At 35.1% G+C, this 26,324-nt stretch overlaps 1 protein-coding gene across 1 annotated transcript; it reads left to right on the forward strand.

The window, feature by feature from the left end:
* Positions 1-13,391: 13,391 nt before the first annotated feature.
* Positions 13,392-25,914, forward strand: tppp3 (tubulin polymerization-promoting protein family member 3). The gene is made up of 4 exons (NM_201335.2): positions 13,392-13,505; positions 21,888-22,085; positions 23,258-23,411; positions 24,996-25,914. The coding sequence occupies exons 2-4, from the start codon at positions 21,898-21,900 to the stop codon at positions 25,185-25,187; spliced, it is 534 nt and encodes a 177-aa protein (NP_958492.2). The 5' UTR covers positions 13,392-13,505; positions 21,888-21,897; the 3' UTR covers positions 25,188-25,914.
* The last annotated feature ends 410 nt before the right edge of the window (positions 25,915-26,324 follow it).

Raw genomic sequence — 26,324 nt, forward strand, 5'->3', positions numbered from 1 at the left:
ACAAACCCGTGTGCGTGTGTGTGTGTGTGTGTGTGTGTGTGTGTGTGTGTGTGTGTGTGTGTGTGTGTGTGTGTGTGTGTGTGTATATATATATATATATATATATATATATACTGTTGAAGTCAGAATTATTAGCCCCCCTGAATTATTAGCCCTCTGATTATCTATTATAAATTTTAAAACTGCTTTTATTTTAGCCTAAATAAAACAAATAAGACTTTCTCCAGAACAAAAAATATCAGACATACTGTGAAAGTTCTTTTTTTTTTTTTTGCTCTGTTCATCAAATGGGAAATATTTAAAAAAGAAAAAAATCAAAGAGGGGCTAATAATTCAGACTTTAACTTTATATATATACCTATATCCATATCTATCTATATATAATAAAACCTAGACTTTTATAGCATCTAGATTTCTGCTCTCTGTTGAAATGTTTCTTTTATTCTCATATGTAAGTTTGGATAAAAGCTTTCAGTAAACTGATCAGTAAATAATAAATGTAAATGTTAAAGGAACAGTGGCACACAAAAAAATTCCAATTTTATTTATTTTTTATTTTAAATGTAACTTGTTTAAATATCTTAGTAAAAAGAAAACTAAAGCCTTTGAAATAACTAATAACTGAAAATATTGAATAAACTGAATACTGTAAACTCCAGCCATGTGTAGAGATTTGTATTATAACACAGATTGAGACCATTATTTAGTGTATAAAAAATATGGATCCAGCAATGGAGTCGTGTGTGGTCAGCATTAGTCCTGTAAAATCTACACAAGTAAACCACTAAAGCATGAAGTTCAGCAAAAAAAACTTAACCCCTACCTTTACTCTGAGCAGGTTTAGTCAGATAAACAACAAGCAATGGCCTCCACATGCAGCTGAGAAAGGGCTGACCGAGAAAGATTGGTTAAACAGAACTGTGTGTCCATTCACTTATCAATGTCTCAGTCTGTTTCATTCATTTCCAGCGGTGACCTCATCATCTGTAGTCCTCAAGCAGAAAAATGGGAAAGAAAATAAGCTATTTGAGCAGCAATCGTCTCTATGCCAACAGTTAAAACAAAAGATGAAATATGAAGTGAGTGTTTGATGCGATTAGTTTGACCCTCACATCTCTCGTTTTTTTTCTTTTGTGTTTATTAAATCATAGCATTGTTGTGGACGCCGGCGGTCAAACATGTTGTACCCAATAAACACATTCACACTTCATATTCTGCAACAGGCAAAAACAAGATACCTTAATGGTTCCACCAGTGGTTCGTGGAAGGTTTTTTTTTTCTCCATTATGCATCAAATACACAAAGACACATGTAGAAAAGGCATGGCCTCAGACCTTTTGTTCTGAGGTGCACATCTGTTTCCTTTTGGCTACGGGTTAATGTACTTTCACAGCACTAAGTGAGCTGAAAATGGAGAGACGTTAGTTTACACTGAGAAGCAGCTAAGTAATTGAAGCAAATGAGAAAAGGAAGAGTAGGTTATATGATGTTTTTGGATTGCTGCAGTAGTAACAATAACATGGACATTGACTGACTGCATCGAGCAAGGATGATCAAATCTTAAAATTTGAAATTAGTTGTGATATATAGTTGTGATTAGTTGTGCATATCGCATTAAAACCATCTCTGTATTTATTTAAGATAAGTTAATTTCTTAAGTATATAAACACTCGCACACAGTGGGTATGGAAAGTGTTCAGACCCTCTTTTTTTCTTTAATGCACACACAGCATCCCATATTGACAGAAAAACACAGAATTGTTGACATTTTTTGCAGATTTATTAAAAAAGAAAAACTAAAATATTACATGGTCCTAAGTATTCAGACATTTTGTTGTGACACTGTGACACTAAAGTTTAAGGTGGCCTGAAAACTTTCCATACCATTTTTTTTTTTTTTTACCAACAACACACAAGCCTTTCCTACAACTGCACTGGTTGTATGATCGCCAGACCTATGGTTTCTGTGCAGTATTGCCAAAAGTGCCAGGAGAAAAATGTTACTATTTACCCCAGCTGTGGGGCAAGTTGTAACAGACAGAGAGTTAGTTGTAACACATGCTTATAAAGTCAGATTTCACACAGTTAATTTAAATTCAGTTTACTTCATATTGTATATTTCTTCAGTACATTACTTTTTTTTTCTATGTAGAAAAGCATGTTGATTTATTCATCTATTGGATAAACACATTGTATTATTATCCGTATACAATGCATTTATTTGCATTATTAGCAATAAAATATTCTTTTCTATAAAAAAACAACAACATTTTTTATATAAAAAGTTCTCAAAATTACGCTCAAAATTAAAAACAAATATTTTGTTAGTTTAATTGGTGCCCAACAGTGTGTGGCTAATTTGTAACATCCTGATATTACTAACCCTGCTGTGTCATGTTTTCCTTAAAACTGGCACAGTAACTGTGTTTTTTACATCTTTCAAAATGGTTCCATCTTTTAGCCTAGAAGACGGTAATCCCAACAATTTAAGAGTTAACGTATATACTTTCGCAGGTTTCTTTTAAATAAAAAAAACATTGACTTTAAGGAAAAATACTTTTATGAAGCAATGAAGTTTTCAAAGTATGTCTGATAATATTTTTTCTTCTGGAGAAAGTCTTATTTGTTTATTTCGGCTAGAATAAAAGCAGTTTTTAATTTTTTAAACACCATTTTAAGGTCAACAGAACAAACCATCGTTATACAATTACTTGCCTAACGAAAGTGAGGAGCCATTTATATGGATTTGTACTTAAAATTTTCCTATTCTGTGTCTTTAAAAGTCTTTACATATTTTATAGTTGCTTTACTTTCCAATTGCATTTATATTTCTCCAAAATTTATGTTTTTTTTTGTTATTATGTTTTTCCCTATTTTAAGACCACGAGTGGTTGTGTAAGCATTTCACTCCATATCATGCACTCAAAGAATTAATTTTTTTTGCTCGTTCAAACTACTTAATGAGCAGAAACAACACAATTCTTGATTATGTTCAATCCACATACATTTGTTGAAAGTGTTAATTTAACTTAATTTGTGTTGTACCAACATGAATTAATTTTGTGCAACCCTGCAATTTTTTACATTATGTATGACTCTGTATGTGACAAATACAATAGAAAAATTGAATTTTTTTAATGGCTTTAAGACCATTCTGAAGCTAAAACTTTTGAATACCTAAACATTCAAATGGATGGATGAGTTACATTTAGAAAAATTATATTTAAAACAGAATTGAAATAAGAAGTCAGAGGCCAGCCCTATAAGTCAAAGGGCATAGTTAAAAGCTGTGAACATTATTGAAAGAAAATTTGTGAGATGTAAACACAGAATTAGAATTGCCTTCATTTATGCATTCATTCTTTTTTTTTTTTTTTTCGGCTTAGTCCCTTTATTGGTCAGGGGTCGCCAGAGCGGAATGAACCGCCAACTTATCTAGCATATGTTTTACTCAGCGGATACCCTTCCAGCTGCAACCCATCACAGAAAAACATCCGCACACACAAATCCTACAGACAATTTAGCTTACCCAATTCACCTTTACCACATGTGTTTGGTCTTGTGGTTGAAACCGGAGCACCCGGAGAAAACCTGCGCGAACATGGGGAGAACATGCAAACTCCATACAGAAATGTCAACCTACCCAGCCAAGACTAGAAACAGCGACCTTCTTGCTGTGAGGTGATCGTGCTTCCCACTGTGCAGCCGTGACACCAAGAATTAGAATTGCAAGATGTAAAATCAGAATTCAGAGAAAAAAGAAAGATGAAAACTCAGAATTCAAACAAAGTAAGCTCAAAATAAAAGTGCACATCACAGTGATATAAACTCAGAATTCATAGAAAAAACATTACAAATGCTATTACAAAATTATGACGAGTTTATATAGAGTTAAATTATTACTTAGTGAGAGAAAGTAACTGAAACTATGTGCTAAATGCATGTCGCGTCCCGCCTGATGCGCTGAAATGCTGTAGTGCCAGTGTTCAGTTTGTTTGACATGTTAAGCACTGTAAATGTCACACCACGGCAGATACTGGACCGTTCACTTTCTGCACACCATTTTGACTGTGAAGTTTTTATATCACAACAAAAGTGTTTCCATGACAGCTAGCATACACCCACTAAATGTGTCAATCATCAAAAGGTCATGCAGATTTACAGTGTGTGTCTTAAAGCCGCTCGATGTGTAACACACATCACTCAGCGCTTTATTGAAACATAAAAGTTCAGTTAATAGGGCTACGAGTGCATATCACACATCTGCGCTTCCAGCTCATTGTTTTTAACAGAAAGAAATAATCTAATCCAGCATGTTTCCATATTAAATGATAATGTCGAAAACAGAGCGTGTGTCTGGGTTTATGTGAGCAGTTTTCAGAAGAGTAGGATGGATGGGTGTTTATTGGCGAGGCTTTTTAAGCTCTTGTTGTGGATGAGTTCTTGCTTCTCAAAGCCAAAATACAAAAAAGGATGTGTGCAGTTCTCACTCTCATAAATGTGAAGCGTATGCGGAGGCATTGCACTTTCAAAGGGATGCTATTCATGCTAAACATCATACCCTAACCCTGCTTTCAATTCTTTTAATAACAGTACTCATTCATTTATTCATTTATTTTCGTTTTGGCTTAGTCCCTTTATTAATCAGGGATCGCCACAGTGGAATGAACTGCCAACTTATTCAGCATATATGTTTTATACAGCGAATGCCCTTCCAGCTGCAACCCATCACTGGGAAACATCCGAACACTTATTCACACACTTATAACAGAGGACTGCAATATTAAAATAATTAAGCTATTTTCACAAAATTTCTGAGATTGCTATTTGGTATATTCTTCCATAAAAGCAATAGTTAGTGAGGCAATAGTTGTGTTTTCTTGCATTTCAATTAAGTGAATTAATCCAAGTCATCCAAATTTTGACTCAATACTGTAGGCTACATTCTAGGGCTGCATGATATTGGAAAAATCTGTCTTTACGATAATATTTCTGCGATATTCATTGCGTTATGAATATAATCATGTCACCAGATGACTTGAATATTTTCATTTGTAAAGAACTCATCGTTTTATATTGATGGGATGATTTCGTAGGCCAGATCATCTGCATAAATATTAGTTTAGAGTCTAACTGAATATACAGTAGTCAACATTTGAAGTGAATCAAAACCTTTCATTAAAGTTGTCCTAAAACTATTCAACAACACCTATTCTTGTCCTAGGACAAATTTGAAAAACGTTTTTGATCCCCACTTTAATTGTTGAATACTGTAAGTTGAATAATAAATAAATAAAGCAAATAAAACTGCATAGTCTTTATTGCATAAAAATATATTGAAATATATTTTAAAATAAAATAGCAAATACCTCAGATTTACATGTATAAAAATAAACTACAAAAGACAGCAGCCACAAATGTATCAAAATAAAATTCTACAAAATACTTTTACAAGGGAGCATGACATTTCTTCGCAAACCTTCGATCAATCCCTTCACCATTGAACTGTCTTTCTCTTTTATTTTGAAGATGATCTTTAATTACTGTAAAAAAAACATCAAATGCAGATAATGAGTTGGAATATAGTGCTATATCTCTTTGTGTTTTCATCCATTGCGTGGCCTGTGAAACTGCAACAATCTTTTTACTGTCTCACATTTTAAAGAGTGATATCAAACAAGCACTCTTTCACTCTATTATTAAGGGTAAACTTCATGATCACTCAACAATATACAGTAGTTCTTGGTCAGCAGTAATTCCAGATTTCCTGAGGGACAAATAACCTGAAGTTGAACCTGACATTGCAGACCCTGCAATATAACTATTGCGAATGATCACATTGTAATATCGATGCTGAAACAATATATTGTGCAGCCCTACTACCTACAGTTACAGTACATACATTTTTATTGAGAGAGTTAAACAATTGCAAGTTAATTCAATTAAGCAAATTAAAATGCTTTTTTTTTTTTTACAATTCATTTTTATACTTTTTATTTTTTTTGGCCATTTTGGACCCAGGTATGTAACATTTCTGTTTAATAGAAAGAAACTTTTTTTCAACATATTTCTAAACATAATAGTTTTAATAACTCATTTCTATTAGCTGATTTATTTTATCTTTGCCATGATGACAGTAAATAATATTTGACTAGATATTTTTTAAGACACTTCAATACAGCTTAAAGTGACATTTAAAGGCTTAACTAGGTTAATTAGGTTAACTAGGCAGGTTAGGGTAATTAGGCAAGTTATTGTATAATGATGATTAGTTCTGTAAATTACCGGAAAAAATATAGCTTTAAGGGGCTAATAATTTTGACCTTAAAATGTTTTTAAAAGAAATTAATAACTGCTTTTATTCTTGCCAAAATAAAACAAATAAGACTTTCTCCAGAAGAAAAAACATTATCAGACATACTGTGAAAATTTTCTTGCTCTGTTAAACATCATTTTGTAAATATTTAAAAAAGAAATTAAAGGGGGGCTAATAATTCTGACTTCAACTGTATGTATTAGATGTCAAATTACTTTTTGTTAAATTATCTTAGAAACCTAATTTACTTCATTATGTTTACACACATAATCTTTATCCTGCTTCTCACACATTTTGTTGATAATAATGAAAATGTACGGCTTCTGATGAAACATTGCAGTCATTCATTCATTTTCTTGTCGGCTTAGTCCCTTTATTAATCTGGGGTCACCACAGCGGAATGAACCGCCAACTTATCCAGCAAGTTTTTACGCCGTGGATGCCCTTCCAGCCGCAACCCATCTCTGGGAAATATTCACACACTACAGACAATTTAGTCTACCCAATTCACCTGTACCGTATGTCTTTGGACTGTGGGGGAAACCGGAGCACCCGGAGGAAAGCCACGCGAACACAGGGAGAACATCTAAACTCCACACAGAAACACTAACTGAGCCGAGCCTCAAACCAGCCACCTTCTTGCTGTGAGGCGAACGTGCTACCCCCTGCGCCACTGCGTTGCCTAAACATTGCAGTATGAAAAGAAATGTATCCCTTGTTTCATCTGAACGCTTATGCAAGTAAATTATTTATTATTTGAAAACATTTTTATGTTGTTTTGTTTAGACAAAAGAAATTATATGTTTAAATAAGTGATTTATTTTATTCCAACTAAATTTTAAAGTAATTTCTCAGTTTTAATTAATCAAAAATGAGTAAATATATTAATACCTATGTATGGTATACATTCAATTCAGCATTAACGTTTTGTTCACATTCACTCATCAATGAGAAGTCACTGATCAGATATGCTACGGTGTAGTTTATTTATTTATTTATTTTTAAATGATAAATGGTTGTATCCAAACAGACCAGCAAAGCAAACAAACAATCAGAACTAATCTACTGATACTAATATACTAACTAATATACATTTTAGATATTGCAATTGTTATTAATATGTCCCATTACGACACCAGTATGCTATTTAGGGGGAAATGGGGTCCAATGGTATAAGCTGAAAATTTGTGTGTGATTTGCTTTTTTTTTTCATTTACAATCGAACACAAAAGTCCCCTTAAATTGTGGAAGAACATTTCTAAATACAAATTTATATAATGACAGATGGTTTGAAATCTTGGGATTTCAATATTATAACGTGCTGACACAGTTACTGTCCATTTTTAATGGCTTTGATCCCATGAACATGCTGTCTCTCACCTTTCCTCTTAAATACACACCACACACCCAAAGTATTGCCGTGGTATGCAGTTTTCTTTTCTCATAGCAAGCCACGGGTTCTGGGGGAGGCATTTGTAATGTAATCTGGTCAAGTGAGTGATGAAAGATCATTTCGTTAGATCACTGTTTACAATGGCAAGACTCCAAAGTTCCCTTAGAGAGCTTCTTAGAGTACAAACACACACATAAACACATAAACATCATAGCCACATGCCTGAAATGCGATTGCTGAACTTGGATACTTGACTGAACACAACATGGACACATAAAATATTTAGCCAAAACCAGGATACCTTTTAGCTTCAGTCTTAAAAATGAAAGTGTAAAAAAGCTGTAAGAAAACCAAGACCAACTGTATCATCCTTTAGATATTAACTGCATTGTGAAAAACTATATGAACCATTAGTCCTGACAGCATGTTTTTAATTCATTGTGACTTATTAAACTAAGGTAATCATGGTCTAACTTAATTTTATAAGTTGCACAAGCTGTTTTAAGTCTGTTTAATATACTATAAGTTCAACAGACTCATAAGGGTAATTTGATTCAGCTTAAAAATTTAGAGCACCCGGGATTTTCTTTACAGTGTGTATATATCAGTATGTATATAAGCACTTTTAGGAAATATATAAATAAAATAAATAATTTGTCACGTTTTATACATATTTGTTTTATTTTGGTAATTAATTTAACATGATTATACATTTTGTTTATTATGATTTAATTTAACATAGCTATTTTATATGAAATCACATATTTATTATTGTATTATACTGTCAAATATAGAAGCCGTAAGATGAGATGTCAGGGCTTTAAGAATCCCAGCGGTGCAGCTGTGGAAAGATAAATGCAGAGCAGTTAAAACAAACCTCTCTGCAAAAATCTGAATGTAAAGCTAATCATTGAGAAGAAACAGTATGTCTTTCAGCACTGAGATTCAGCAAATGAACAAAAGTGCTCTTTGTGCACGGACTTCAAATCTACATTTGGCAAACGTTTGTTAGAAGGGCAATTTGATCAGACTAATGTACCATAATAGAACTGGCAAGGCGAATACTCCATCACTCTGCTGTTTGTAAGAGCCTGAATTATCCATTATTCAGAATTATTCAGCTCGTGCAAACTTTTGTTGCATGTTATTTGTCATGAATATTTTTGCATTAAAGCTTAAAGCTTGTAAAAACCAGTTTAAAAGGCTCAAATATCAGCCTGATCTCACAAGAAAACATAAGTATTTTACGTTTTGTCAGTTTAGTGGATAATTCGTACGAGTTCAGTCGTACGAAATGGTACGATTTTTAAAAGGAGGCGTGGCACCTGACCCCACCCCTAACCCCAACCGTCATTGGGGGATAAGCAAATCGTACTAAATTGTACGAATTAGATCGTACGAATTCATACGAATTAGCCACTAAATGAAAAAGTTACGAATTGGCGTGAGATTGTGTTGCAAATATAGTCCTGCGTTATGTATCACTCACAACAAAAGTAATTTCAAAAGTCAAAATGTGGTTTAAAACAAAAAAAGTTCCCAGAAAAAGTGCAAAACAGACTCTTCTCAAGCACATTTGGCTGTGCAGGCTGTTGCTGAATTGTGATTTTGGATTTTATATGTCCTGTTCTTCCGACAAAAAGAGGAAAGTGACAGACAGCGAGGGCAACCATGGAAAATATTAACTCAGTGGATGAAGGAGAAGTGCCAAACAAGAAGGAAAGACAGAACGAGAAGTGCAGCATGCAGAGAGAAATAGTAAAAATAGATCCGTCTGGCCATCTTAAAAGTGACATTGATCTGCACCTGCAGCAGTCAGTTACCGTAAAACTACCTCGAACAGGGATCTCAAATCACTCTGAAAGGTATATTCTAAGTATCTGATTAAACACTTTTCCACTTATTACGTGGCTAGCTAAATAAATTAATTAATACATTAACATAAAATATTCATGAGCATGCTGTGAGCACTGGTGGGGTTTTTTTACAATGCTGCTATTGACGAATCCGAACCAAGTATAGCCCTGTGTCCTTGTGAAAGTTTTTTTAGATGTTAGTATAAGTATGTTAGTCTTAAGGATATCTACACCGCTCCAAAACAGTAAGAAAAATTGCATCAGGAAAATAAATAAACATCCAAAGTTTGCAGTTTTTTCACTTCCACCTAAATGGATCAATGATTATTTTGATGTCACAGACCAATGAATCTTTTGACCAATCAAAAGCTCTCTACGTAGTATCCGAGGGCTTTAAAAATCAGACATATCCTCCCCTTCAAGACAAGCTGTGATCAAAATAAAATTCTTTATAAACAATTTTACAATCTGTTTTAGATTGTGAGTCGATGGCTTTGTTTACAGACACTTTTTGTTTTAGTCAGACTTGAATCATTCTGATTGATGAATCCAAACACACTGTAGTGTTTACATGAATGCTATATAAAGTGTCTGGGTGATGTGTGTATTTGTCATTATTTCATCTTCTGGCATACTGTATGTTTCAGGATGTGCATTCTAGCCAATTAGACTGCTTTTTTTAGTTTAAAATGTCTTAACATTTATCTAAATATTATAACGTTCTGCGTCATTGCACATGTGCACAACTTCCAATCTGATTATGTGTTTACATGTCTCGAATGGATAAATGAAAAGTTTTAACGCACTCTTTACAAACCCATTGTAATTTTGTTGGTATCAAGCTCTGTCATTTAGAGATAAAGGTATTTCAGTCTAAGCCGTCAATCCTTTTATTAACCAATTATTTTGTTGCATGTATACAGTATGTCAAATCAAAGTTTGGTCATACTGAATTCTTTACTTTTGATGCAATACTATGATGGCCAGGGGCAGCACGGTGGTGCAGTGGGTAGCACAATTGCCTCACAGCAAGAAGGTCACTGGTTTGAGCCCTGGCTGGGTCAGTTGGCATTTCTGTGTGGAGTTTGCATGTTCTCCCTGTGTTGGCATGGGTTTCTTCCAGGTGCTCCGGTTTTCCCCACAGTCCAAAGACATGTGGTGTAGGTGAATTGGGTAAGCTAAATTGGCTGTAAAATGTGTGCAAAAGTGTGCGGGTGTTTCCCATGTGCTGGCTTGTAGCTGGAAGGGCATCGGCTGCTTAAAACATATGGTGGATAAGTTGGGAGTTCATTCTGCCTGATTAATAAAGGGATAAAGCTGAAAGGAAAATTAATTAATGAACTACGGCAGCCGAGAGAGCTTAATGTGCTGCAATTTGAGAAAACACATGCACACGTGCTGCAAATCATCACAACGCAAAAACGCTTTTAAAAAACGTGCTAAACCCTTAATAAAACATGCAGCATTTTCTCACAACGCAAAGATTTTATGAAATTGCACTGCATTTTCTCACAACACAACGGAAATGTTTTAAGGAGATCCTAAAACATGACGAACCTGACTACTTAGGTTATGGTTATTTAAGCTAATAAATACCAAAGACAAGATAATTGGGATGTTAAAATAAACAAATAAAAAAATTATCTTTCAAAGATCATCTACAAATTCACTGAGCAACCCAGGTAGCAAAGAATTCTGGCTAAGATTTGGCATAAATATGGCACTGCAGGCATTTGTCCGGCACTGGCATACAGCATGTGGGGCAAACATGACCCTGGTTTAGTGTAGGCGGCACCGTCTTTAAAGTGGCACACAATACTTGGATCAGATGTAAAATGTAGTATTTGGCCAAGATGTTAATAATTTATATGTGGGTCATGTACGTTTGGCTTATCTTGACCCCTATTTAAAATACATTTTTATTTTTTTCAAATGAAGAAAAAAATTCTACCAATCAGGTTGCCTCGAGAAAAAAAAAACGCCCATAGCATGCATAAAGCGCTGTGAATCATTGGTTTATCAATTTTACTTCAGTAGTGACACAAACATATCTGGCCCAGTTCAGGCCCAGTTATGGGTTATAAACTTGGCTGAGACTTGGCCCAGATATAGTCCATGTTTGGCCCTTGTCTGGATGTCAGACTTGTACTGTAATTGTGTGGGCCAGAGCCAATAGTATCTGGATGCAGCCTTTATGATGCAAGCTGATATTGCATCACTTAGCGATGCAATGTCAGACACAATGCACTCAATGGAGTGAGTGAGGTCACTGTGACGGGTAGGGTTAGGGTTGGGGTTAGGTAAGCCCGTTAAAAAGCATTGGATGCAATTCAGATTGCACTGCACCAGGTCTGCATCCAGACCCCTCTCGCGAGAGCTGGGCCAGAGATATTTTGCTATGTGGCTAGTCACGGCACAGCGACGTCCGTCACTTTTTTTGTGTCTCCTTGAAACATTTCCACTGCGTTCCGTTCTTTTTGTGTTGTGGAAAAATGCAGTGCAATTTTTTAAAATATGTATGCATTGTGAGGATTTGCAGCAGGTGTGCTGTCAAACGGATGAAGGTCTTTTGTTAATTTGCTGGTGTTTTTTGTAATTGCATGTGTTTTTATAAACTGCAGCACATTAATCTCTCTTGACCACTGTACAATACAGTTTTAAAAACTGTTTATTTATTTAGTTTTAGCCTTTTAACTTCAAGGCCGTTTTACAACTGATTTAATAATTTATTATTGATAAAGTTATTACAGAAAAAATATGAATAAAATAAGCTAAAAAACACCCTCTTAATGTAAACAAATGACATGTGAAGCAAAAAAAAGGAAAAAAAACTATTTAAATACATTTTCCCAAACAGGCAGTTGTGGTGTAGATTCACATGTTCATTTCCTTAGAAGTTAATTTGCATTTTTAAATTTAATATTATTATTTTATAGCTCTTTTGGTTATAATCTTGTATTGTTTTTAGCTTGTATTCATGTCCTGCTAAAAAATGGGGGTGTGGCATTATGAATGTGTGTTGCGGTTGGGTGAGTCTGCAGGAATTTGGGCGGATCCTGCTCACCATCAATACTGCACAAGATGACAACAGCCATATCTATGACATTTTGGCTTCTATGATCACAATAGAGCAGAAAATATCTGCTGCTACTTTTTAAAAGAGCTGCTTGCTATATTTTATGAAGGCTTACTTTATATCAATTTGCAAATGAGGATTTTCCATCCTCAAGCCGTGGTTAGTCAGATTTGGCGTCAGCACTTCTAGGGACAAATCAGCTTCCAAAGTGTTGCTAAGCCTGGACAAACACACAAACAGGCAGTAGTGGATGAGCATTCTAACACGCACACACTAACACATTCATGCGGTGCTGGATGAATCACATTCCTACTGTAGCTCTCTCCTTACACACTCACACTGTTGAATGAGTAGCATTTACAAACAAACACAACACAGCCAAACAGAGGATAAACACAAACCACAAATAAAACAAATGCGCCACCCTGGACAGCACTCAAGTCTTTTCCTGCCTTTTTCAAATATATATTGCTATGCTCAAGCCTCCAGTTCACCCCGACTGATAAATGACCCTGGTCACTACAACTTGAGTAGGCTCTCTTTCTTTCTCTCTTTCTCTTTCACACACAAACTCTCTCTCTCTCTCTCTCTCTCTCTCTCTCTCTCTCTCTCTCTCTCTCTCTCTCTTTCTCTCTCTCTCTTTTATTGCCATCCCTTGATGTTAAACAGGACGTCTCCATGGATACAGGAATAAACAGATGATAACAAGCCCTCAGCCTTTTAAAGCCCATTTCAGAAGGGAGCAACAGAAGAGACAGAGAAAAAGAGAGAGAGAAAGGGAGCAGGACGGGACAGAAGTTGGACAGACCTGGGAGTGTGTGTGCATGTGTGTGGATTGCCAGCAGCTGGAAGCCAGAAACACAGGTAAGGGTGATTTCACTAATATTAATATGATAGAATGATCATCATACAGTATGCAACATGCATCCATCAACTCATCCATCAACTCATCTTATATAAGCATGCACACATAACATTATATAGATCCATACTAATATACCATACACTGCATATGATGAACTGCAAATAATGTCTTATTTGATATGCATTGCATGCACACATAACATCACATAGATCAATAGTATAGCATGCAGTCAGTTTGCATATTACACATGCATTCATAATATTTGTCATATGCAAGCACACATAACATCATATAGTCCCATAATATGCCATGCAATCCACTTATGAACTTGCACACATGCACTCATCTTATTTGTCATACGCAATACACATACAGTACTCTTACTTAATATATTCTCATAATATGCCATGCATTGCATCATAGCAGCTGTGGTTTACACATAAAAATGGGCATCGGTACACAGCAGAGTGCAAAGCAACTGCGAAATTATACATAACAAACATAACATAGTATTATTTCAAGGCAAGATGACATGTTTTTGATTTTGCACCTCTCTTCTAGACTGTTCCATAATTTCGCACCACATACAGACATACACAAAAAGTTGTCCATGTTTTTAACCTCCTAAGATTTTGTTCTTCTCTCAGATTATATCCCCCTTGTCTTATTTCAAAAAACTTTTGTATGCATTTTAGAAGTAATTTATTCCAAGCTTTAAACATAAATGTTTTTAATTTTAAAAATCATTGAACTTAAGTATCTTCAATTTAAAAAAATAAAGGATTTTGTATGTTCCAAATACCCCACATTTTCTATCAGTCGAATGACTTTTTTCTGCATTGTACATGAGGATCGTAAGTTAGATTTATAAGTATTTTCTCAAATTAGAACACAATAACTTATATATGGCAACACAAGTGTGTTAAATAATATAAACAATGATTTATTGTCCAGGATAAATCTTGCTTTATACACTATTGCTAGAATTTTTTTTTACTAATTTTGATATTACATTATGTATTTGCAGTTTCCAACTAATTTTATGATACAATACAACACCAAGACACTTAATTGCATATACTCTTTCTATAACTTTATTATCGATTTTTAAATCTATATTACTTTTTTAACTTTGCAAATAACATAACCTTTGTTTTACTTATATTTAAGGACAATTTGTTCACGTCAAACCACAATTTCAATTTATTAATTTCTGTTTTAATCAACTCCATAAGTGAAGTTTATTTATAAACTAATTTCGAGAGGATCACATGCTTCTGATTGCTTGCGGCTGGTCTCGCATTATTCAATTTATGATTTACCAATCAGATGAATCCACTATAAAAACCCTAAGTTCCATATAACAGCCGTCTTCGTTTTGAAAAATCCCGTCTTCCACCCCTACTCCTCCTCCTTTCCTAGATGGGTGGCCAGTGGTTAGCACTGTTGCCTCACAGCAAGAACGCCACTGGTTCTAGTCCTTACCAAGCCAGTCAATGTTTCTGGGCATTCTCCCCGTGCTCAAATGGGTTCCTCCTTTTCCTCTCACCGTCCAAAATCATGCAACTTAAGTTAATTGACTTGCCCAAATCAGCAACATAGACATGCTCCTAGTAAGCAGTTATCTCTTAAGAACAATCACTATCCGTTCATTAGCTACAACAGCAGGGGAGTTGTCAAGATCAACCTAAGCTCAAACTCCCCTCTCCCCTTGCAAACAGGACGGAGCCCTGGGCTCGAGGATTTTATGAGTTCAGGACTCTCTCCTGGGACAGCATGCCAAACAAGCTTTATAATCAATCATCAGCTAAATGTGAACACTTGAAGTTTTGGTAAATTATCCACAGAACAAAAGATACTTGTATCAACTTCATATAAAATAAACAAACAATTCTGATGTCTTACACATTTCATTAATGTAAATTATAAACAATATTGGACCTTGTAGTATTCCATAATTTATATTTAGATATGATTTATGGTTGCCAATTTCCATGAACTGTTGCCTATTTTTAAATAAATCATAATATATTGGTACATAAATTATACATAACAAACATAACATGATATTAATTCAAGGCAAGATGATATGTTTCAGATTCTGCCCCCCAGCATACAGTACATACAAATTTGATGCTTGAAGCCCTTGTATTAATTCCCTGATACATGAGATGTTGAATAGAGTATTGAGCACTACTACTTAAAACAGTTGCTATTTGTTTTGCTCATTAATATATGAAAAACATGCTAAAATGAACCTTAAAAAGGTTGTTCAAAATCTGCTGTTTTCAATTAACAGTAGTAAGATGTTCTGACTGCAACATCTGCAGTGACTAAAGGCCATCAAATGCCAGAAGATGAAATCATGTTCACTTTGGATAATTGCAACTGCCACTGACTAAAATGATTTAGATTGCAATTATATGCAGGCTCTCTCTCTATATATACAGTATTGCATGATGTTTTCCCAGTGGCAAATTGGCACGCAAGGATGCTATTCATGATCTAAAAGTTGAACAAAACATTGTTGACATCATCAAGCTAATTATAGGATTGCTGTCTGTCTGATCAGAAAGTAAACACTCATTAAATTGTCTATCATGCATATCAGTGTTTTATGGGTCGTGAGATGGATTATCGCATACTTAATCTATTATACTTGAGTATGGAATAGGGAATACGTGTGAAGAAACGTGTTGTGTGAGGAATAAAGGTCTCCTGCGGGCAAGACCACAGAAAAAGACAAGCTATAAAACTCTAGGGCTGAAAATTATGGAGATTATGATCTGCTCATAAAGACTTCAGGACATGCCTTTGTTATTTGGATGCATTTACTGTGTGTTTGTGTGCTTTGTATGGATGGGTGGGTAAGTGTGTCTCTGTTTCCTATTTTAATACAATGGTTTCCATGGACACTTCCACTAAGTCTTGTCCTGAGTGAGGGGATCTCTTGGGAGCTGGGCAGTGTGTGTTTATGTGGACGGCTGATTGTGTGTGTGTGTTAAATGGGTGAGGTTCAAACTCACAATGATGTCTTTATTCGCCCGCCTGTGTGGGAATAACCACAGCAGCAGCTCACACATGATCCCACATGCTCTATATTTTGGGAAATATATACAGTGGCACACACATGAAACATGTTAAGCATGACAACGCATAACATGAGATCACATCAGTGATTCAATGACTGGAATTGTTTGACCACCAAGTGATGATTACAACATTGCATGAGTATTCTGCATTAATTATAATTAACAAGTCATAAATAATTTTAAAATAAACACACACACACACTTCTTTTCAAACATTGCAGTCAGTATAAGGTTGTGAATGTGCATGCTCTTAAAAATAATGTTTTTTTATTGGCATTGATGATTCCTTAAACAACTTTTTAAATCCATAGAAACTTTCAATTCCACAAAATAATCTGTTTTATAGTGGAAACGTCATTCTTTAGATTATGAAAAGGTTATTCACACTTTGGAAAAAACGTTAGTTTGAAGCCCTTTTACCTAAAATGGTGTTCTGGGAATTAAAAAAATGGTTCTTTTAAGTATGTAAAAGGAATGTGACATACATAACAACCTACTATTTCAAATAAATGCAATTTTTTTAATCTGACCACTCGTTTTTGCGGTTGTTTTCCGATTGAGTTGTCTATTGGAGAAATACCTAAGAATAATAAAACAGAAAACATTCAAAGTAATTACTCTACGAGCAAGTGTGTTCATGACTATACAGACAAAGTAGAATATTATAATAAGAAAACATCAGTTTGCTACATCAAGCAGCAGAACAAGCTATTTTTAAATTCTAAAAATGATTGGAAGTGAATGAGACTAGAAGTCTCGAGACAAAAAGACTGAATAGATTGAATTGAGCAAAAAGGTGAATATTTTCTTTAAAATTTATAATAATAAAAATGAATAAATAAAATAATATATATAGAATAAAAAATTATGTATAATAAATATTTATACAATATATAATAAAAAAACGTGCAACGCATTGGCGCAGAAGGTAGTGCTGTCGCCTCACAGGTCGCTGGTTCGAGCATCGGCTGAGTCAGTTGGCGTTTCTGTGTGGAGTTTCTATGTTCTCCCTGCGTTCACGTGGGTTTCCTCCGGATGCTCCGGTTTCCCCCACAGTCCAAAGACATGCGGCACAGGTGAATTGGGTAGGCTAAATTGTCCGTAGTGTGAGTGTGAATGAGTGTGTATGGATGTTTCCCAGAGATGGGTTGCAGCTGGAAGGGCATCCACTGCATAAAAACATATGCTGTATAAGTTGGCGGTTCATTCTGTTGTGGCGACCCCAAATAAATAAAGGGACTAAGCCTAAAAGAAAATGAATGAATGAATGAATGAATGAATGATTGATAAAAATCTGCATGATAGAATGAGTTCTGAGTAGGAAAATTCAGCTTTGCCATTAGACATATGTACATTGCATAGGGTTTCATGGTGGGGCAGTTGGCAGCACGATCACCTCACAACAAGAAGGTTGCTGGTTTGAGCCCTGGCTGGGTCAGTTGCCCTTTCAGTATGGAGTTTTCATGTTCTCCTCATGTTTGTGTGGGTTTCCTCTGGGTGCTCCAGTTTTCCCCACAGTCCAAAGACAAGTGATATGGGTGAATTGAATGAGCTAGACTGGCTGTCGATTATGTGTGTGATGGGTATGGGTGTTTCCCAGTGTTTAGTTGGGTAAAACATTTGCTGGATACGTTGGCGGTTCATTCCGCTGTGGTGACCCCTGATTAATAAAGGGACTAAGCTGAAAAGAAAATGAATGAATGAATTTACATTGTATTTTTAGAAATATTATTATCAAAAACAGATATTATGAATTATAATAATGTAATTGATGAGATAAGCCTATATTCGCATTGGACACTACTAAACGCAACACGTCAGTCATTGTGAGTGAGTTGAGAGGAAACTACAGATGGCTGAAGGAGTTGGAGTTGAAGCCAGGGCAAGCCCACCCACTGCTGCTGTATACTCATCGCCTCTCTATGAGGCCATCGGCTGCCAAACTTCTGACATCCATCTGAAACATTCCACAATAACTCCCAGACACATCAGACCATCCACACACCTACTCTCGCCTCCATTAACAATGGCTGAACTGTGCAGACACACTGAGAAAGCCCAGAATCGGCCTCACTTCTGAAATTCCATGTTATCCAAACAGATCCACAGAAGTACTGAGCTTTAAACAGATGCAGCTGCAAATACAGAGGCAAAGCATTGGTGTATATTACATCACTAGGTTCAACTGTCTTATTTAGATTTGTTATTTTACTTTTGCCTGTACAGTGACCTGCATATATCAGAGATAGCTCATCCTAAAATTAAAATGTAATCACTTTCAAGTACTTACAAACCTGTATGACTTGCTTTTTTGTTGTTGAACATATGAGATATCTTGAAGAATGTTGGTTGCCAAACAGCTGAGAGTAGCCATTGATTAAGAATGTCACAAGTCAATGGCTATACCAAAACTCTTCACAACAGACGAAACTCAAACTCGAAATTAAAAGAATTCTGTATGTTGCTACTGTGCTTTTCTCTGTACAGTAGACTTTATAAATAAGAAGGCATCACTGAAAGTTGCCTGTGCCCACTACAGACGTAACAGTTGTTGGGCCACAGCAAAAGCTGTCTACACCAGATGCCACAAAGTGATAGATGTGAATCCATTTGTCTTTCGTGTCAGTAGTAGTGAAAGAGGCAGTTAAAAAAAGGCATCAGGTGAAGCTGTCTTTCCACTATCCCAACAAGTGAGAGATGGAAAGTCATTCTTTTCTCATTTCTAGAGCTGTATGGAGCTTTGATTATATGATTCAGCAGACATTTTGATTGCTGTTTGAGCTTTAAATAAAATCTCTATTTGAAATTCTATGGCATTAGTCAAATGCGAATGAAGAGATCATTTAGAATGTCTTACTTTCTAAACAGTAACCCATGAACACAAGGTTAGATAATTATTCAGTTATTCTAACACTTTAATATAAAATGAAACTTATGATAATAAAAAATAATTACTGTAAATCATTATTTACCTTAGTTTAACTACCAAAAACTAGAATATTTAAATAAACTTGAATATTTAATAAAACTAATAACTTTATTTTTTTTGTAAAACTAAAGTTAATAGGGTTGTTTCTCAAATAAAGTTTATTTTGTGGTTCCATGAAGTACCTTAAACATCCATAGAAACTGTTCATCCTCAAAAAGTTAAATAATTAATAAAATGTTCTTCACACTAAGAAAAAAAAGGTACTCTTTAAGATATGTTCACTAAAAGGTTCTTTCTGGAGCCCAGAATGGTTCCCCTTTTACAGTGCTGCAAAAGCACACCTCTGATTTTTTATTTTTAAAGAGCCCCTATTATGCATTAAAAAGCGTCATATTTTGGTTTTGGTCTCCATCAACAGTCTGATATGCATGCAAGGTCAAAAACACTTTTATTGTCTTGTAATTTGCATTTATTTTACCTAATTATCCCAAGACTTCCATATGATTCGTTTAGCTAATCATTTGTTCCCAAACCACAATTGCACAATGGTAATCTGAGCTGATTGGTCCGATGACCCAGTCTGTTGTAAATGATCGACGGCGTTCAGCGCGAGACAGAGCGAAATGCCCTCCACGGCTTATCAACAATTTTAAAGTAGTCAGAATGCAGAGTGTATGTAGAGTGTATGTGTGAGCATACCTGCCAACGCTCCTGTTTTTCCCGGGTGTTCTGTATTTCAGACCCATCTCCCGCCACCCTCCTGTTTTGTTATTTCTCCCAGAAAACTCACCTAAATTCACTCCAACAATGCACCCCCCCCCCCAACCCTGGTCCTCAGCATTTTGGTACAGTCTGTTAAACCCAAGAGTCGCCACCCCATTGTAAGCATATAGATTGCCGAAGAACTTGTCAGAAAAATGACGAAAACAGCACAAGGCTGAGGCTATAATGCTGAGGTATTTTTGCAGAAATACAGCTCAACCACTGACTCTTCACCCTCATCGTTGGGTAAAAAAAATAACACTAACTGTCCCTCACACTTCAGAGCACAGCATCTTCACAACATGATTCAGCCAGGATCTGCTACAGTGTTTGTCTTCTACTTTTTCTTTATACAGTGTTTGTGGGCGGGGCTGGGGCTTCAATTTCACCAGGTCTGCGCATGCACACTACAAATGGGCTAGGCTTGAGTTCCATATCAACGTCACGCCGACACGGCTAATGACTCGTTACAGTGGCGATCCACTATGAATCGACTCTTTGATAGATGAATCAATAGTTTAAACACAGTGCACTTTCAGATTTAAGCTTTAGCTAGATACTTCACTTCACTTAGAGCTGTGCTACACACTGCATGGGAGGTCATTTTAGAAAATCCATAATAAGGGCTCTTTAACAGTGGACGCACAGTCATCAGAGATGCCAGCTTTGGTGTTGGAGATTTATTGTTGCTTTGCACCCTATAGACAAGATCACTGATTATAACAGCTTAATTTGTTTCAAGCTTCATCAAGTGTAGACACTATGTTCGCATTTAGAAGCTTGTGTTGTTTTCTGTTAATCCCACATGAAGAAAAAAGCAGCAATATACTATGAATGAATGCAGGAAGGAAAGATAGGACATTCTAGCATCACTGTGTTTTGTGTGGAGTAGAACTCTTTAGTAAATAATTAGCAGTCTGCAGAGTGCTGATAAGCACCTCATTAACTCAATCCTAATGGCCTCTAAATTCTACGCCATTCTCTGTCATTCCACACACACACACACACACACACACACACACACACACACACACACACACACACACACACACACACACACACACACACACACACCTAATGTGTTACTTTTGGCTTGTTATTTAATTGGTGTTTTCATTCATTCAACTCATTCAGACTGCAATGGAAAAGAGGGTAACTTGGTGAAAACACTTGCCAAAACATTCAAACAAAGAAGACATTAGTGAAATATCTCAAAGTCAAAATCACAGGACAATCTAGATAATGCAAACAACTTTAATTAGTCAGAATCATTAAATCAGAACATAAAGTCTTAGGTTGAGGTCTGAAACTCATCAGTACAACTGGAGCGATGTGTGTGTGTGTGTATGTTATTTGTAGATTGTATAGTACACATCTGAGATTCCTATGAAAAGATAATACTATGTAATCAACCCCCTCCCCCCTTCCCTTTCTAATGAGTACCCCAGTAATTTTCCTTCTCTTTCATCTTTTCAAGTTAAGACTTAAGAAATGTCTGTTTATTGTGCCTATTGCAGACTTATATGGTCAGCTAACACACTTCTTTTTTCTAGAGAAAGGGTTCCATTAGGTCATGGTCTTACTATTCGTTTTTGCAGAATACCCAACATGGCAGAAAGCACAGACATGGACCAGCTTCTTAACTCCTTCAAGAAATTTGCTGTTCATGGTGACACCAAAGCCACTGGCAAGGAGCTGAATGGGAAAAACTGGGCTAAACTGTGCAAAGATTGCAAAGTCATCGATGGCAAGAACGTCACCAGCACTGATGTAGATATCGTCTTCACAAAAGTCAAGTGAGTTTTGCATTTTTTGGGGAAGACATTTTTTTTTAAATATTTATAATTGTGCAAATACACCCAGCTGGCACACAACGTCATAAGACATTAATATTAGGTTAGATTTTGGTTGTGACGTCAGGTGACCAAAAGCCAACGTCAAGCCAACATCTTAAAGCAACATGATATTGACATCAAATACTGGCAGTTATTCGTTAAGTATTGCAACCAAAATCTAACATCTGATAGACAGCATATTGGTAACGTCCATACAACGTCACCATGTAACATCATTAGATGCTGATATTTGGTTAATTTTACAGTAGGTTGGACGTTGGACATTGAGGATGGTTTGACATTGGGTTCTGATTAGGCTGGTCATAATAATCAATAGATCAACTTATCGCACAACACATGGACATGACCTCAATCATTTTTGGTGATGCAATATATATCACCCATACATAAAAACCAATTCTAGCAACAATTTAGCTGATTGAGCAACATCTCTATGTCATTATGATTTAAAACACTAGTATTTACTATAAATTACTTTAATATATTTTCATGTGGATGTCTGACAACTGAAAATAGATCTAGTAGCAGATTTCACTGCCTCTGTTACTTTTTTGTTAACATTTATTATTATTTAATAGTCAAGGATATATGTTTTCACATTGCCAAATTCCAATGCCTAATTATAAAGTTGTTAAAATTACTTTAATTAAATTAACTATTCTTAAGAATAAAAAAATATGTGTTCTTTGGAAGAGTGTACTTGCATTGTGATGATATTATATTCTGACATTATATAATGAGTGGCATAAATAGTCTTAAAATGACAATAATATAGCTTATTGCTAAATATTTTGGTGCAATATATCGTACAACAAAAAGAAGAAATTGTGGCAGGTCTAGTTCTGATATCAACACAGTTTTCCTTTCCAAACAAAATGCAAAATGCAACTCCACGACATTGGAGTACAACGTCAATCTGACAGCATGTTGATGTCCTGTGCCTGCTGGGTAAATACACAAAATGTATATACATATATATATATATATATATATATATATATATATATATATATATATATATATATATATATATATATATATATATATATATTATGCACTGTACTGGAAATGTACACAAGATATTGAAAATCCCCATATACCTTATGATTCAGAGCAAAGACATCTCGGGTCATAACATATGAGGAGTTCCAGAAAGCTCTAGAAGAATTGGCCCCAAAGAGGTTCAAAGGTCAAAGCAAAGAAGAAGCACTGGAGTCGATATATAAGCTAATTGAGGGCAAAGAACCCACCAACATTGGTGTAACGGTAAGGGCACTTTTGGAACCTTTTTTAAGAGTGTAAATAACATTTAGAAATGAGTGGAAATCAGCATATTAGAATGATTTATGATGGATTATGATATCATGCTAAAAATTTGGTTTTAAAATAATATTTGAACAATCATTTGAATTAAAGGTTTTTTATCAAATATTACACTGTTACATGTTTTTTTTTTTTTTCAAAATAAAATAAATGCAGTCTCTGTAAGCAAAAACAAATGTCAAACTTCTGAAAGGCAGCATACATAATTTCAAGGAAAAATGAAGAGTTGGTGTGTCCATATGCAGCCTGATCTCACAATCACTGCACATTAGTTTGATATAATCCCACTATCAGCTCAAATAGTTTATTCCACAAAGGCTACTATACCCATAAATATGTAAATGTCTTGCCTAAACATCTAAAATACAAGACAGACTGAGCAATATCATACCTTGTGAATATTCTTCATCACAATGTGTCTCCTGTATCTCACAGATAATCCAACTCATTTGTAGTTGCTGGGCAATAAATGAACTCAATTGGGTGTGTCAAATTAGTGATATATCTAAAATGAGCTGTGTTAGTACTGGTAAGTCTCCAAGAAAAACATTGAGAAACACTAATCAGGTACTGCTACCGATTTATAAGTGGGCTCGACACTAGAGGGCAGTGACAAATCAAACAACAATAAATCAAACCTGGCACCTACTTAAAAGTTGAAAAGGAGTTGCAAGCATATGGGAAATGGCACTCACAGTTCAGAGAGGGATCGGCTAGTGCAGACCGAAGGAGTGAGAACAGTTACATTTGTGTTATACTTTCCAATTAGGGAATAATAGAAGAGTTTATTTGCACAGACTACATAATCACAATGCTCTCTTTTTTGGGTTTTTCAGAAATCTTGTTTTTTGCAATTGTGCTCTTCAATACTCCATGTAAAATATAGAACTTCTGAATTTTTTTTAAAACTAGTTTTAATTTATTAAATACTATAACTCTTCAATTATACTCTTCCTCTTTAATACAGCCCTTGGTATAGATAATGAATCATAGTCTGGTAATGACTACAAATGATCTACCCAGGTCAGTTGATATGGTCTGGATTCCATATTTGGGTAATCTATTCTTACTACTTTTGGATTACTTTTCACGCGTATTTTTACATATAGTAGTCCCGAATTTCAGACAAATGGATGAAATTTTAAAAATGAATGAATTTACATTGTGAACACTGAAAAATCACACAAATTTTTTAGAAGGGACATTTGAAACTAGTGGACAGGTGTAAAAAAACAAAAAAATACTGGATTATTTCAACTCAAAATAATGCAAACCCAACCATTATGTTAAGGTTGGGTTCACAATATATTTGTGGCCATATGTGAAAAAAGAAAAGAGAAAGAAATTCAAAATGAATAATGAAAAAACACAATTAATCAATCTAAAATGTGATAACGCTTAATGTTTTAGAATTTGATTTTGTAATTACATCTCAGTGGTGTATACTGTATATAGTTCTCCAACTTTGATCTGACCAGAATTCACTCTTAATTTATTTATTTTTGTTTCTTTGTTCAATCATCCTAGAAAGTGGCAAAAACTGCCGCTGTGGACAGACTAACCGACACATCAAAATATACGGGCTCACACAAGGAGCGCTTTGATGAGACCGGGAAAGGCAAAGGTAAAGGTGGCCGAGAGGAAATCGTGGAGCACACGGGTTATGTAGGAGCATACAAGAACGCAGGAAAGTACGATGAGAAGACGAAGGCCAAGTAAAGTCTCCATGTCCGAGCTCCATCTTGAGCAGCACTTAGGTCTGGACCAAAGCCAAACTTGAACTGTGACCTGTAACATCACACAGCCACTATGCAGTGTAAAGCAAGAAGTGTTGTAAATGTTTGTCTTCAAGGATAAAGAACATAGTATTACAGTCGGTTTTCTTTAGAAAGTTGACAGAAGGGTGAAAGGAACCGGTTAGAACTGGTTTGACTCCTTTCATGCAGTGACCGGCCCCTGCTGTAAGAAAAAAATCAGGTGAAAATCTCAAAAAGCAAGCATAAAGATGCTCTGTTGGGGGGGAAACAGATAACTGGTGTTTTTGTCGTGTATGTTTTTGTTCAAAAGCTACAAGAAATGTGCATATGAACATCATAATGCAAGCACAGGATGCTTTTTAAGAGATTTGCATTATTACAGCCTGTGTAATGAATGCTCTTACTGAATTGCTGTCATTACATTAACTAACAATATTCACTGCCAAAATTCATTTGTCAATGTATATTTCCTAAATGGTCAACCAGCTTTATTGTGTATCATCTACCCTTCTGTTCTGTTGTTTGCAAAAATATCTCCAAAAATGCAATGTTACAGCTTACTGTGTTACTTAAACTGGAAAGTGTCTTTGTATAAAAAAACATTACTAATCATATTTTGGTGTGTTATATTTGACATTTTGTTTTGTATTTTGGTCTATTTTATATAACAAATAAAATTCATAAACAGACTTTTCTTGCTGTAAAATTATTCTAGCAAATTGCAATGCACAAAATGGACACAGACAACACACAAAACATTGTTCCAGAGAAATCCATGCATCATAATTACTATAATTATTTTTAAAAGATATAATTTCACATTCTACTGCATGTTTTAACATATGCATCTTGTTAATATCCGATGGGTCTCTAAATTGGGGATGCATGTATTGTTATTATTACTATATATATATATATATATATATATATATATATATATATATATATATATATATATATATATATATATAGTTAGTATTATTAAAATATATTATCTACACTGGTGTCTGGGTTGGTATCTCTGGATTTGTATTAGAGATTTGCATGTTGTTATCCACATATACAATTAATCAATGATGTATTCTTTTGAAATAATAAA

This window comes from Danio rerio, chromosome 7 (genome assembly GCF_049306965.1).
Source record: "Danio rerio strain Tuebingen ecotype United States chromosome 7, GRCz12tu, whole genome shotgun sequence".
NCBI lineage: Eukaryota > Metazoa > Chordata > Actinopteri > Cypriniformes > Danionidae > Danio > Danio rerio.

Coding starts and splice junctions, on each gene's coding strand:
- tppp3 (NM_201335.2), top strand. CDS start 21,898: ATGGCAGAAAGCACAGACATGGACCAGCTTCTTAACTCCTTCAAGAAA. Junction 22,086..23,257: donor ATCGTCTTCACAAAAGTCAA/GTGAGTTTTGCA, acceptor CTTATGATTCAG/AGCAAAGACATCTCGGGTCA. Junction 23,412..24,995: donor CCACCAACATTGGTGTAACG/GTAAGGGCACTT, acceptor CAATCATCCTAG/AAAGTGGCAAAAACTGCCGC.